The 15,186-nt window shown below is 41.3% G+C and overlaps 2 protein-coding genes across 2 annotated transcripts; one reads left to right on the forward strand and one right to left on the reverse strand.

Annotated features, from left to right (window-relative positions):
• Positions 1-1,032: 1,032 nt before the first annotated feature.
• On the reverse strand, positions 1,033-4,834 carry cfap210 (cilia and flagella associated protein 210). Its single transcript, XM_070838658.1, has 9 exons — positions 4,786-4,834; positions 3,540-3,739; positions 3,251-3,424; positions 2,953-3,158; positions 2,524-2,680; positions 2,040-2,179; positions 1,773-1,965; positions 1,512-1,676; positions 1,033-1,386 (listed from the first exon to the last, which is right to left on the reverse strand). Exons 1-9 carry the CDS (start codon positions 4,832-4,834, stop codon positions 1,033-1,035), a joined length of 1,638 nt encoding a protein of 545 aa, XP_070694759.1.
• A 3,012-nt stretch (positions 4,835-7,846) lies between these two features.
• phgdh (phosphoglycerate dehydrogenase) lies at positions 7,847-14,900 on the forward strand. Its single transcript, XM_070838493.1, has 12 exons — positions 7,847-8,040; positions 10,153-10,304; positions 10,380-10,445; positions 10,550-10,604; positions 10,795-10,893; positions 11,015-11,147; positions 11,237-11,385; positions 11,550-11,702; positions 12,464-12,599; positions 12,868-12,995; positions 13,094-13,316; positions 14,527-14,900. Exons 1-12 carry the CDS (start codon positions 7,903-7,905, stop codon positions 14,679-14,681), a joined length of 1,587 nt encoding a protein of 528 aa, XP_070694594.1. The 5' UTR covers positions 7,847-7,902; the 3' UTR covers positions 14,682-14,900.
• The last annotated feature ends 286 nt before the right edge of the window (positions 14,901-15,186 follow it).

Raw genomic sequence — 15,186 nt, forward strand, 5'->3', positions numbered from 1 at the left:
TGCTGCGGTGATTAATCACTTTATTTTTTTCTTTAGCCCAGGTGAGTTGTCTCCTCTGAGCTAGTCCATATAATATGTCCACAGACAAGTGTACTACACACAGAGTAGTGAGAGAGGGAGCGATTTCAGACTTCTATTTTAAGGATGTTAAAGCATTCAGGGTTACACTTAATAAGGGTATAAATCACATACCTAAGTACTGCCTAACTAATGCTTGATGATGATTTAATGCCGGATGTATCATGAGCTCCTGATGCTCACCTAAACTGAATGATCATGTCAACATAACGTCATGCTATCAGACACGTCACAGATCAGTCAAGGAAAATCACTTCAGTTACTTCACACATTAACTGATATGCAACCAAATCAGCTGGAATCCTCTTACATAATTTATTTCGGGATCGTGCAGTTGCTCCGCCTCCCTGATTAAAAATAGCTTTATATTCCTATAAGAAAAGGTACTGTTCTGTTTTCAAACTGAGCATCACACACACACAGTTACATGTTGCTTGACACTGATATTTTTGACGCATTTAAAACCAAGGGGGTGAAACATGAGGGTTTCTTTAGATTAAGTATATTTGTGGTGAAAGAAGTGGAGTGTTGCATGGTAGAGAAAGAAATGTATCAATTGGTACCTGCTAGATGATTGTGGTTTCAGGGCGTTACTGCCAGATACCACAGAGTCATGTGACAACATGTACATGTTTGCAGACGCCCAGTTTGAAAGCAGAACAGTACCTGTTCTCATAGAAATGTCAAGCTATTTTTTGTCTATCTGAGAGGCTGAAATAAACTGTTGTGAAAGAGGAATCCAGCTGAATTGTTAAATGAAGACTAATGTATGCAGTAACTGTGAGTAACATTCCTTAGTTTGTAATCTGTGAAGTGTAAACCAATCACATAAAGTCACAGCGACTCACTGGTGAACAACACGAGTTCATGGCACATGCTGCATTAGTTAAGCAGTACTTGAGTATATGATTTGTACCCTCATTATTAAGTCTTAAAACCAGCGGGAGCGACTCATCACCATGTAAATCCGAGTCTCTTCTTCGCCTCTTCAATATCTACAGCCTCATTAAGCTTTTTAATGTTCTGGGTGGCACCAGAGACATATTTGGGTATTTGAGCACCGGTGCGGTCCTGAACGAGGTAGCTAGACCTGAGTCCACAAGAAATGGGGCCAAGCCCTCCTCCAATCCCCTCCTTTGCGGCTTTGCATAGCGGAAACACGTTTCGCTGAGCCTCCGCCGCAGCGCCGATGACGCTCTGTGAGTAGTGTTGAAACTGGGTCTCCTCCTCAGCAATGAATTGAGCGTTCATCACTTCAAACTCACGTTCCTCTTTTCTCAGCTGCTGATGCCTGGCATTTTTTTCAGCCTATGTTCAAAAGAGTGAAAGAAATCTCAAGCAAGTTGTCATCTGGAGAATAAGGACACGTAACTACCACTAAACCAGGACTGTTTTGTTTTGTAACGATGTGGTGGACGTCGTTTGAACATTACCATTTGTGTAGCATTGAAGGCTTGTAACTTTTTTCCATCTTCTCGGATCCTCTGAGCCTTCAGTTGTTGTTTCTCGGAAAATGCTCTGTCAGCGTCTTTCTTGGCCTGAAGACTTTCTCGGGTGATCTGCTTCGCCGCTTTGTCCCGCTGCTCCTTTTCTTGTCTCTGGTGAGGCACAGTTTGTGATACAGTGATAAAATGATCATCTATACATTTTTTATCTTCTTAACAAAAGCTTAATGCTACAGTAACTGGTGCTACCATGAAGTCTCTGTGTGCAGCGATTGACTTCAACATCGCAGCCCGCTTCTCCTCCTCCTCCCACTGCTGCTGCACCCGTTTCGCATCCTGCTCAGCAACAGCCTTTGTGATCCTCTGCTCATCACTGACGGTCTGCGTCTGCTGTGCGACCGTCAGTTTGTTCATGATCCTCTCGCTGCGCATCTGAGCCTCTCTGAAGAATGAAACACGCATGACAACCAGGGATCCGTTGTGACTGAGACGTCAAGACAGATGTCTGGGTCTTACCTTAACAATTCCTTTTCTTTGCCTTTCCGTAACTGCATCATTTTTTGCTTCGCAGAGAGAAAAAGTTTCCTGTGCTCCTCTTCAGCCTCCTCCTTTTGTTTATCTGTTGCTCTTACGAGGTCCCTGTTGGTGAGCTGTTCCTGTAAATACAGAGCAGAGAGGATGAAGTCTGGGAAATGCTTAATTTTAGCCATTATGTTTTCAAGGTTAAGAATATGCTGGAGGTTGAATATGACGCTTGAGAGATGCTTGATTTTTTAACATAATCTTAAGTTTCTTCCACACATTCACTCATGTAAACCAAACATCTGGTAATATTTGAGCAGAGCTGGATCGACTGACATGGGCGCTGAGTCTGGAAATGTCTGGTTTGCCCTAAAAGTGCTTGAATGTTACTCTTAAGAAGCCGTTTGAACCCTGTGATAGTAAATCTATGTGTTATAAGGATCCAAATATTCAATAACCGGTGCTGCTACGACCCTACCAGGTGAGCATGCATGAGGTTTTTCTTCTGCTCTGCTCGTCTTTCTTCCTCCATTCTTTGCTCCTGCTGATAGAGCACTTGAAGGTGTTGGATTTCCTCCCCGTCCTTCTTGTTCTCCATCTTCTGTCGCTCTTTCACGAACTCATTATCCTTGATCCTAAAGAAAAGGACTCATATTCTCATGTTGAGTAATATTACTCAATCCTTCCGACACTGTTATACTTTACTGTAGTGTCGTCACTTCACTCACAAAATATGATGTGAAATGCATATTCTCGTGCAATTTTACCACACAATAGACAAAATCCAACAGTAATGCACATCTTTGAAATAGAGAGCAACACCATATCTATAATTCTATGTACAGGCTGACAACTGGTGCATCTGCTGTATGTTCAGAGCTGGTTGTTGGTCTGATGTGACACTTACTGGTTTTTCAGGTCCTCTGCAACAGCCCGTCTCTCAAACTTTTTCTGAAGTGCTTTCTCCTGGTCCTGTTTCAAGGCTTCATCGTCTCTGGTTTTTACCATATTCATGAATTCCTTGTCCACATCTTTAGAGGCACTCTTGATCCTTTGCTTCAGCTCAATCTGAGCCTCCCTTTCCTTCAGCACCTCTGTCAGCAAGAGCGCCCGCTGTGGAAGCAGCAACAGTCATTCGCTGTCCCAAAACATCAACGACAGCCAAACATGTACAGGTGACACAGTGATACACAAGTGATACCAACATGTAGTCCTTTAACGTGATCCGTTTGATAGTACAGCTGAGTCTTGGCTTTTTCAATGGCCTCTTTCCGCTTCTGGTCCCGAAATTCGGCCTCTTCTTTGTCAGTCTGTTTCCTTTTCTCCTCCTCAATCTGCTCCCGAATCTTCTTTGCCTCTAGCTTTTTTTGTCTCTGACCCTTTGTTCAATGTAAATGTGCAGTTAACGTTTTGCTTTACTACAGTATATTTTGCTCTTCTACAACCTTACAGGCACATCTTAAATCTGAGAAAACCACCATACAGGTAACTTACAGCGATGGTATTGGACCACAGTTTCACCACCTCTTTCGACTGCAAGTGCAGGGCCTCTCTCTGCTGTGCTGCCTCTCTCATACTCTCCTTGTCTTTATTAACCCGGTTCAGCTCATCTTGAATCCTCAGCCACTCAGACTTGGTTAAAACAGTGACCTGTCGGAGGTCCGGCGGCTGGATCGCCCTGCTGGCTTCCTCGGCTGAAGACACTATTTAAAAAAAGGGGAAAATTACTCAAAGACGGTCTCCTGTGAGTCAAACAATACATCTAGAGCACAGTATTTGAGGTGAAGGAAATATGTGCCATCAATTTGTGTACTTTGGGTCACTGAGGATTGTGCAGTTTAATAAATAGTCACAAATTAAATTCTTTTCTCTCTGCTTTTATTTCTTCCACATTGGAAGGGAAAACAGCTGCTGTGCAAAACAAAGGTTCATACTGTATGTGATGATATGAGCAGGACCGTAGATACCACTGAGCACACTAAGGGGACGTCCTCTGTATTATTTCTGGAAATTTGGAGATTTTAACAACTTAATGAGCAGTGTACATTCTCTAATTACACATGAAATGGGATAGCAGATATGCTAAATGCCTTTTGACATTGCAAATTTGCTTTTTATTACACCTGTAACTGAGAGGATTATGGTCAGGTATGCTCTGACATTTAACTTTATGGTATTTTAATACTGCCAATGTATGTATTGTCATAGTTTTTTTTTTTTTTTTTATCAGTTTATCATTTAAAATGTTAGTAAAAATGCTCTAAAATGTGAAGGCTAATTCTGTTTTTGCACTGAATTGTATCTTTTTTTAAGGGAACAATATTAAATAGACGCAGCATTAAATGTAATGAGGGGATTCAGTATATCAGCACCAGATTTATGCATTTGAAACAGCTATTACTGTAAATGTGAGTGAACATTTCATTTAAAATGATTTAATAAAACATGATTTAATTAACACAATCATAGAAGTTCACAGGCTCAAACAATTGTATATGTAGTTGTTTTCTTTTGAAAGAGGCTAGAGGTTGTAGTAGTTGACATTGGATGGATGCATGTTAAATAAATATTGTGTGTATTTTCAGAACCAGTCTTACGTTGTGCTGAAGTTTGTCACAGGGTTTAAAGACTCCTGTTCCCACCATAGTCTTAACTTATGCTCTGCTGTCTATTAGCCATAACAGCTAGCTTAGCTACCTTCAGTAAAGCTGACCCCAGACTCAGTTTCCTTCGCTCTCACCTCTCTTACTGGAGCCTCTCCGTCGGCCGAACTGAACCACGGATGCCATTTCTGTTCGGTATATTATTCCCACCTAATGACAGAGACAAATAAACCAGCTGAGAAGAAAGTTTTTAGCTGTAGCTGATGTTAACTCTCACCAGGCTAACCGCTACACAGCTCTGTTGAGCTGTATCCAGGCAACGCCAGAGCCAATCAGAAGCCTTTCCGCTGAGTGACGACAGGGGGCGCTGTGTCTCATTCATGTTTTACTGTTATTACACCGATTTCATACATACTGTCCTGGCCAGCAGTGTTAGTAGGCAGTTATACTTTTTTCTCCACATGATGCACAATTTCTTCCAGAAAAATATTGAAATTGAACAAATACTTTACAAATATTTATTTAATTGGCAGTGGAACAAAACAAAATTTCTACAAAGAAAAGCAAGTGAATAAATCTTATGGGGTCAGTATAGGTCACAATATTAGTGACACCTTTTAAATGACAGTTTTGTTTCTTTATTTTGCAATAAACCTGTGTTGAGCGCAGTCCAGTGGTTAGAAGGTTTGAACAGGAACTGTTTGCAGACCCCCCTTTGCTCCAGACCCCCCTGCAGCCCTGTAGGGTAAGCAGTATAGACAATGGATGGATGGGTGATTCTTTTCCTGCTGTTTTGTGTGCGTCACACTGCACGTGTACTGTAGGTCAGAAATGTTGTAGCAGAGCACAGACCATCCCAGCCAGGCTACAAGTCAGTTTCCATAGACCTGATCCTGTGACCACGGTGGATGAAATGTTCTTTTTCATAGGAGACATGTTGAAATGTCATAGCAGGAAAAGTACAGGTGTTTCTTTTGTTTTTTGTTTTGTAAAAAACATCATCTTCATGTTTCTTTACAGAGAACAATGTGACACCGACATGCTGACACACTCGTCAAACATGGAGGAGGAAAAGCAGTGGTTTAGGGCGTCTTGGCTGCTTCTGGGTGCGTCAGTGTCAGAAAACCTGGGTGTCTGTATACTCTGATAAGATAATGGGTCTGGATCACTAAATCCACAGAATATGCAGCTGGCCCCTGAACGGCTGACGGCTCTATTCCCACCGTATGTCAAATTAAATTTGTGCTAACTCAATTGAAACATGTCTTTAATGTGCATTACCAAAGTACAGCATCTACTCACATGGTTGTCTGATTGTCACATGATTACCTGTTCAATGTCGGACTATCAGATTGTTGAATGTACAGGCGCCTCCTAGTATATACATATATATTTTATAACATATTCTGTATTGTAAATATCTGTAAATCATATTTTGTATTTTACAATTATGTTTCTTTTACTTACTTAAAAGGCTTTAAACCTGATTCTGAAGTCCTTAAGATCCAGTTTTACTTGATTTGAGACCATATCTCTGCACCATTGTATTACTGTCTTCTTCACACTCTTTGTCATACATTTTTATTTACATCTATACTTAGATTTATACTTGCATAGACCTTGCTTAAATTAAATGTATGTTTACTTTGTTCAGATTTGTTGTTCTTGTCTCTCTTGTTGTCTGTTTATGTGTAAGTGCACGAGAGCAGTGGAAAAACTGAAGTCAAATTCACATACTTGGCCAATAAAAGTTGATTCTGATATCTTGAAAAAGTGCAGAATGTAGCCTATTTTAAGACCTTCCTCAAACTACTGAGCTGACATCAAGATAAGGGGGCTGTCATGTGCAGCCTAATGAGTCAGCTGATGAACAGCATGTGTTAGATTAGGGCTGAAACTGACCTTGTCTGACCTGATCTATTGTCAAATGAAGGACGACATGAACAACTTTGAACCTAAAACCAACTTTGAACCACCTAAAAAAACACCACCTTCTGCGATGGACAGTCACATAATCAGTGAACATTTTGAATGAACCGTGTACAGTTGACCTGTAGGTTACTTGAGATTTGTTATCGTACACACAGTTTAGTAATAGAAGTACAGTACAGTACAATACAGTACACACATCATTTCTCATACACATCTACAGTATATTAAACTCACTGAGAATAAAGTTGAGATATGAGCTACTCATGATGCTGTTTTCTGATTTCTTTGCACCTACGTGATACATACACATAATTACTCTCCTTCAACTTATGACCCTGACCATTAACCTTGTTTGTACTTTTGGCATTCAGTATATTTTGGATTTGTTTAATTTGTAATATCTACTTGACCCAGTATTTCCATTCCATCCCTCTATATGGAAATAGACCCTGATGAAGGGTATTTCTGCTTGTTTTCTCCCTCTCCTTTCTGACTTAAACATTAGGCAGCAATACAAAGGACTGAAAATGTATCTCTGTCTGATGCTCTGAAGCGGACCTCATTAAGCCTCCACTTTAGTTCTAGACAAATTGAAAAAGCTATAAAAAAAAAAACATTAGGAAAAAAAAGGATTTAAGGATTTTCCTCTTGACCAGCTACAACAGTAAAATGCTGCCAACATGTTAATGCATCAGTATTATCTACTACTATAATAACTAATAATATATCAATATAATATATGTAAAATGAGTACTTTTATTTTGGATATTTTAAGAATATTTGTTTTGCTGATTATACCAACATAAGAGATAAGAGAGTCTTTATTTATCCCACACCAGGGAAATTCACTTGCTACAGCAGCAGAGTCCAGAGGCAGAAAAGTTGCAGAGACACAGAGAAACAGAAATAGTGCAAAAACAAGGGATATAAAGAATCTGAAAATAAAAAAATATAAGAAAAACAAAAAATATATACATGTATGCATTGCACAGGATAAAAACAAATGAATAATGAAGTCAGTAAATGCAGTATACATTTTTCTATTTTGACCACTTTTTAATAAGCCAATCAAACTGGTCTCCAGTCCTTCTGCCCTCCTTTACGTAACAGAGCAGGAGATGCACAGGAGGCGGGTTTTACTTTGAAAAGGGGGGCAGTCTTAACTTCGACACAGCCATTCAAAACCAACAGAGGGAAACAAAAAAAAAAAAACTCCCCGTGTCCACCATCACTTCACGAAAGACATCAGCAGTCCTGCACCAGTTGCCCACCGAACAAGCGAGCAGCCCGAAGAGAGAGAGAGAAAAAAAAGACAACCCAAAATGGCCCCGATCAGCATCAAGACCGTTTTAATCAGTGAAAGTGTTGACCCCCGCTGCAGGGCCATCCTGGAGGAAAACGGCATCCGAGTCACGGAGAAACAGAACATGAAAAAGGATGAGCTGATCGCTGAGATTAAGGTAAAGTTTGCACACTGTGTTGCATAATTGCTTTCACGTGCACCGGGTGTGGCTTTTCTGTAGTTGTGTTTTTTGGTCTTTGCTCTACGTGCAGCCGGTTTCCTGTCGCGTTAAAAGTTCAGTGAATGCAGCATCAGTTCAAAAGTATTTTAAAACGAAAAAAAAAAAAAAACAACCAGCCTGCATGTGTCTTTTTCGTTTTTTCATGCAACGTGTAATAAAGGTGCGCTCCCGGATTCAGAGTGAATGCGTGGGCACATGAGCTAAAGCCAGACGAGCATTTGTACAGCTGAGATGTGACAATTGGTAGTGAAGTTAGTACCGCCCCTTTGGTAGCTGATGCAACTCAGCCCAGACTTTACCGGCTCTCTCCATCACTGCCACATGCTGCAGCTTGCATCAGATTGTGCATCGGACGGTGCATGAAATAATCAGATACAGGTGAGATCTGTGAGATGAGCTGCGATGGATTTGTCCTCATGTAAACTGAGTACAGTGGATTCAGAGCAGGACTGTCCCACTGTTGGCTCCTGTTGCTGTGGGCCCCCCTTTTTGCACCACAGGCCCTCTTCTGATTAACAGTAAATCTCTGAAAGCACTCGATGTCCTAATCTGCCCTTTTGTTTGCTGTGTCAGCTCAGTATCTCGGTCCATTGGGTCCCAGATAAGATTTAAACATCCAGAGCGTCTTAGTTCTGGTCCGGTTCACTGCAAACGATGATTTTATGACTGCGTCTTATGAGAAAAGTAATCTTCTGTGGTGACAAAGGACTCCCTGTCACTTTCTGATAGGAGGCAAAATATCCACACTGGTCCATGCTGACTTGCATGTTGCCATGGTTACAAATCAATCTTGTGTAAATATAGGACACAGATGGGGAGGTTGTTTTTTTTCATGATCAGCTGTAGTTTAGCTGTTGAATTTGTGCTAAAATCATGTCTGCCATCACACACAGGCCTCTTAGGGTTGGTCAGTGTGCTTCACTCCACGAACAAACCACACCAGAGTCCACCTGGACATAGACTTTAATGCTTTAATAGAACTCATAGCACAGAGCCTGTTTAGTTTGCTTGTAGTTGGTGCATGTCTTGCTATAGATAATTTATCAGTTTGACTGTGAGGAAAAAAAAGGAATAATTTTCACAGTGTTAACGTTACATATTATCATTTGTCAGATTATAGGATTTCTTTACTTTTAGTTTCACTGAGATAATGATGGAGCGTGTCTACGACGCAGTATCTTAATAAATATTAGTCAGACAAGATATTTACACACAGCACAGACTTGAATACAGAATTTACACAGCCTCAGTACATTTTACGATATACAGCCAATCATAATGTGTAACATCATCCGTAGATCTGCAGGACGAGCGGATCAGGTACCTACATCATCAGAGTTTAATTCACAGTAACCCAAACAAGCTGCACTAACGGGGCACAAATTTATTTAGCTATGTGCCATGTTTACTTAAACTGAAACAATGTCAAGACACAAGATGAGCTAATCGTTATGGTTTTAAAGCCCTTATCAGTAACTTTGATTGGGACATCTGGAGTTTTTGTCTGCCATCTTGGAAAAACTGTCTGTGTTTAGAAAATCAGGGCAACAATCCTATAGGGTGAAGTCGGGACAAGCGATCATTTCACATAGCCGATAGTAAAGTTACTGTACTGTAGTCAGATAGCGTATCTTACGTAGTAGTGTAGTTTTGACTGGGCCTGAATGCTCCGCTATGAAGCCAGCACTGATGGGAGAGAGAACTTTAAGCAATTTCTTGTAAAATAAGTCACTTTGTTTCTGATAAACACTTAACAACGCTGAATTACAACTGCTGCGTACTTTAGCCTCATCCCCTGCCTCCTGCAGCTCAATTGTTGAAAAATAGCTAAGTTGTCTGATCAAAAAGTGGAGGCGCAAAAACACATGTTTGCTCCCCAAGGTGGAAAAGTGAGGGTACAGCTGCTCCTATGGACAAACACTGAATATGTGGGGTCATGGTCCACAGTGTGATTTCCCACTTTGTATGATTGGTAATTAAGCCTGGAGTAGATTAACCATAGATATAAAACACCATGAGATCAACCGTGTGCTTTTCTCACCATCCCAGAACTACGATGGCCTTGTGGTTAGATCTGCAACCAAGGTAACAACTGATGTTGTCAATGCTGCTGATAATCTCAAAATCATTGGGAGAGCTGGGACCGGTGTGGACAATGTGGATGTTGATGCCGCCACCAAAAAGGGCATTATTGTCATGAAGTAAGTCTACAGTCAAGGCACAAATTTAGTCTCAGTATCATGTACTGTCCAGTAACTGTAGACTGTGTTCTCCAGCACACCGAGCGGGAACACGATCAGTGCAGCTGAGCTGACATGTGCCCTGCTGATGAGCCTCTCAAGGCAAGACGAGCCAACTTTTTATGAGCAATGGTCGACACGCTCCATCTTTTTTAATCACACTAAAGTCCTGTTACAGCGCCATTATTCTGCCATTCTGCTTTCAGAAATGTGCCTCAAGCTGCGATGTCGATGAAACAAGGGAACTGGGATCGCAAAAAGGTAAGCCGTGATTTTAGTTTGCCCCCGTGTGCTGTGCGAGTGAGCGCTTGCTGTGGGCACACAAAGCGATTTCTGTTGCATGGTCGGCTCCATTGTTCAGCCAGTCATCGCTAATCAAATGTGACACTTGGATCTGTGCAGTTATGGGTGTTGAAGACGAGGGGTCGTTGTTTTGTTTGTAATTTTACAGTTCATGGGTGCTGAGCTCTACGGCAAGGTACTTGGAATAGTTGGACTTGGAAGAATAGGAAAGGAGGTCGCCACAAGGATGCAGTCATTTGGCATGAGGGTGAGTAACGAGATCATACATGACAAGACTGTGCGCTCACATCTCTCAGCGGTTGATCACACCTAAATATTTAGATGAAACAAACATGGCAATTTATTTTTTTCTCTCTCTCTATTCTCAGACTATCGGCTACGATCCAATCACTCCTCCGGAGGTGGCAGCCAGCTGGGGGGTGGAGCCGATGTCTCTGGAGCAGCTTTGGCCCCAGTGTGACTACATCACTGTCCACACGCCCTTAATGCCCTCTACCTTTGGTGAGTGTTACTGAGGCTCTTCTGACTATATAGCTGTTTATAAATAGTGGAATTCCTTTGTCATTCGTTTGTTTTTTTTTCCGCCCAAGGTCTCCTTAATGATGACACGTTTGCTAAATGCAAGAAAGGAGTGAAGGTTGTGAACTGTGCACGAGGGGGCATCATCGATGAGGCTGCTCTCCTCAGAGCTTTGGAGTCCGGACAGTGTGGAGGAGCAGGGCTTGATGTCTTTGTCGAGGCAAGATTATTGGAGCGTGTCCTCCATACACACAGTCTTACTTTGCTTTTTACTGATTACAAGTTACTAAACCACGCCTTTTAATTACACACTACTATTAATAAAAGAAAAGAAAAAAAGGTGCTGTGGTCTACGTCTTACTTTGTGTTCATGTTTGGCTGCAGGAACCTCCAAAGGACCGTTCACTGGTCAACCATCCTAATACCATCAGCTGTCCTCACCTGGGAGCCAGCACGAAGGAGGCTCAGGCCCGCTGTGGGGAGGACATCGCTCTGCAGATTGTGGACATGGTGAAGGGCGAGAAGCTGGTGGGAGCAGTAAGTCCTACTCTGCATTTTCAAACAAATTGCAACTGTTTTTGTTTAAAAAGGTTTGACTGCAGTTTACAAGATTTTCATTAGGATGTATAAATGTAAATGACTAATTGAGCCAAATACTTAGAATGGTGTCTATTTTGCAACTCTGTCAATATTGCTAGTATTCAAAGTGGATAATAACTTCATTATAATAATAATGTAAGTTGTGTCAGCAATATCTTACACAAAGAGAGCATGAGGTCTTTTTGTTCCACACATAAAATGCAAAGCAAAGAATGAATGTGAACTGTATGCAGTTTGATGCATGAAGTCAAAGAAACAAGAAGAATGAAAAATACATTAGGTCATGGAGTCAGGTCTGATCTGTCAGTCTGTTTCTGAACTCAAAACCTGAAAGTGAATAAAAGGCACCTTCATGACACGACCCACAAAAGCATTGGGAAGAATTGTAGCAAGCAGGCACTGTAGCTAGCAGCACCACCAGAAGATGAGGATGGTGGATGGCAGCTGCCACTGAAGAAATTTAGGGTTGGGAAACATCACCCATTACGGCCATAATGTTGGTCTCAAAGTGCGTAAATGTGCATGGTGTTGACACTGAGAATCGGGAGAGAAGATGGCTCAGTCATCTCCTAGCCTCCCTTTTAAGTGATATGGACGTCAGTGTTGAGTTACCCAGAGAAGGTGAGGTGTTGAACATCAGTCTGATCACATTGAGCTCACAAACGTGCTCTTGATTTTCCTTTTTTTTTTTTTTGTAGGTAAATGCGCAGATTTTGGCCAACACCTTCTCCCAGGAATCTCACCAACTTATCAAACTTGGAGAGGCTGTTGGAGCTGTGCTGCAATCATGCACCACCTCTAAGCCATTTAGTCATGTCCAAATTACAACTCAAGGTAAAACTACCGGTCTAGCCAGTTAGTGACAGGAGGTGTGGATTATATCACAGGATGATAACATCACAGTGGTGTTTTTTTTTCTCCCTCTGGTGTTATGATTGTGAAACAGGCACTGCTTTTGATAAGACAAGAGTACATAAGCTACTGTAGAAAATTATAAAGATGCACTTTCTGCTGTTAACAGTTTTTCTAAAATCAACAGTTTTGCTTTGAAATGTTTCCCTTGTGGCAGCTAACACTGTGTACTGTTGTTTTGTCCAACTAGGGGATTGCATGAAGTCCTCCACTGGTTACATGGCTTCATCAGTACTGGTTGGACTGCTGAATAATCAATCTGGCTGTTGCCCGAACCTCATCAATGTGCTGAGCATAGCCAAGGAGTCAGGAGTCACGGTACAGCATCAGCTCATTCTGACAAATGCCACATATATGATGCAATAATGAGTGTGTGTCCTTGTAACGTGATCTTTTTAATACACGTGACTCCTCAGGTAAACCAGGCGCACTGTGCGTCTGATGGGGCTGCCAGTGGTGTGTGTAAGGTGGAGGTTGTGGCCGACGGCTGCAGATACAAAGCCAGTGGTTCAGTTCAAGGTGGCGTGCCGGTCCTACTGGAGCTGAGCAACAGTGTGTTCAGACAGCCGGTCTCTCTCACTGGAAATCTGCTGTTCTTCAAGGCCTCCGCAAGTCCCCAGCTCCTCCCCTCCGTGGCCGGTAAGAAACTTTAAAATGATGCAGTTAGCCAGTAATGTTTTTGGGTTTTAGTTTGACTGTCATAAATCACATCATGTATTTCACTTCAAATTGGGAATATGAATAATTTAAGTTTCCATGACTGTGTTAAGCATAACAATCTGCTCAGCCCGAATGGGCTCAAAAAAAGATAAAAAATGCCCATCTTCTGTTCTTTTCCAGGCTTTTCAGGCAAAGTTGGCAAAGTCTGATGGATCAAAATTCAACCATTCTTATTTCTGATCATCTCCAGAATACTTGCCAAGCCACTTCATGGAAAATTGATACTCTTAAACCATGCCGATATGTGCAGTACAAACGAAAGCAGGACTTGCACCGCTAAAACATTTTGCTTTTTTCCTGTGAATCTTTGAATGTGCCCAGAATACCTGTTGTCAGTCTGGATAAGTAGTGTGCAACCTAGATGTACCCTTACTTTCCTTTTTTAATATGCACATATGTCATTTGAGATACTCTACTGATTTTCAACTGGATTTGTATCATTACAATGCGGGTAGTATGAATGTTAACCTCCGGCCGCGTTGCACCAACTGCCCCCTGATCTCAAAGTGCGCCCTGTGTTGTTTCTCGCGTTTCTGGCTCTAGGACCGTTGTTCTATAGAATCGCTGGCTTAACAATAAAATTATTGCTGTTATTTTTAAGTCAGCTGTTCAATCAAAAAGAGCCAGCAAGTCTGCCGGATGATGTGTTTTGTGTCACCCTGTGGGGTCTGAGAGGAGGGAGCTCTTGGCACAGGAGACACGGAGTAAACACTGTTCACTTGCATATACAACCCCTTTATCAACAAGACTCAAAGACGGTTGAAAATTGGCAAAGTATCCCTTTAAATTCTTGTTTTGACAAGATATTTTCTAGTAATTTTTTTCAAAAAGGACAAAGTGTATCTGACTTTAAAGCTACTAAAGAGGAGATTTCGTTGATCATTGGGTTTCCAGTGGTAAATGATGAGAGTAATTTTGAAGTTACTCTTAGGATCCTTTTTTTTCTCCTCCAAAATAAAGCGTGCATTCAGGCAAAAACTGTAGACTGGAAATTTCCTTCACTGCCTTTTTGTGACTTTCCATGTGGATGAAAGCTGATGTTGAGTTATGACTCCTAAGGACTAAATAGCAGTGTTTGTCTTTCTTTAAAATCACACCTATTTTCCCTTTTCAATTGTTCTTTGTTCAGGACTGCTGGCCGCAGAGGGAGTGGAGATCGACTCTTTCAGTGCTCCCACAAGCCGCACTGGAGACCTGTGGTACTGTGTGGGGGTGACCTCCCTCCTGCGAGACCTCGGTGTCTTGAAGCCTTTGGTTAAGGAGGCGGCACAACTCAGCATTTAACCGACAGTAGCAATGCTATCTGGAAATCTTAACATTCCCAAGAGTGTGTCTAACATACTTGATCTGCCTTTAGCGTTTACATCTAACAACTTGTTTAGAACTTGAACACGTGCGGTTTACAATTTGCATTTTGATAACGTTCCAGTTTGTAGATGCCTTTTACATGCACTTTGTTAAAGTAAAACTAAATGAAATACTTTAGTGTCACCTGCTGTTCTGTTTGTTCTTTGACTGTTTTAAAGCAGAGATGTAAAATAAAGTACAGTTACTAAAAACACTAAAAAGAACAACGCTACTTGTTTATTTTTTTAGAACACATTTATTAATGCTTCCCCAATTTTCCTCATACATTTTCAAGCAAATGCATTAGACCAGGTTGCTGGTCTATTGCTAGTTTGATGTCATCCAAATACATTACTTTTTAAAGTTTCAAATGTCCAGTTTTGAGTCCATTTTTGAGGGGAATATTTTCAATTCTACGGTTATTTTTTTTCAGCAATACTTT

This window comes from Pempheris klunzingeri, chromosome 10 (assembly GCF_042242105.1).
Source record: "Pempheris klunzingeri isolate RE-2024b chromosome 10, fPemKlu1.hap1, whole genome shotgun sequence".
NCBI classification, from domain to species: domain Eukaryota; kingdom Metazoa; phylum Chordata; class Actinopteri; order Acropomatiformes; family Pempheridae; genus Pempheris; species Pempheris klunzingeri.

Coding starts and splice junctions, on each gene's coding strand:
- cfap210 (XM_070838658.1), bottom strand. CDS start 4,834: ATGGCATCCGTGGTTCAGTTCGGCCGACGGAGAGGCTCCAGTAAGAGA. Junction 1,677..1,772: donor CTGCACACAGAGACTTCATG/GTAGCACCAGTT, acceptor GTGCCTCACCAG/AGACAAGAAAAGGAGCAGCG. Junction 1,387..1,511: donor CCTTCAATGCTACACAAATG/GTAATGTTCAAA, acceptor TTTTGAACATAG/GCTGAAAAAAATGCCAGGCA.
- phgdh (XM_070838493.1), top strand. CDS start 7,903: ATGGCCCCGATCAGCATCAAGACCGTTTTAATCAGTGAAAGTGTTGAC. Junction 10,605..10,794: donor GGAACTGGGATCGCAAAAAG/GTAAGCCGTGAT, acceptor GTAATTTTACAG/TTCATGGGTGCTGAGCTCTA. Junction 10,894..11,014: donor TGCAGTCATTTGGCATGAGG/GTGAGTAACGAG, acceptor CTCTATTCTCAG/ACTATCGGCTACGATCCAAT.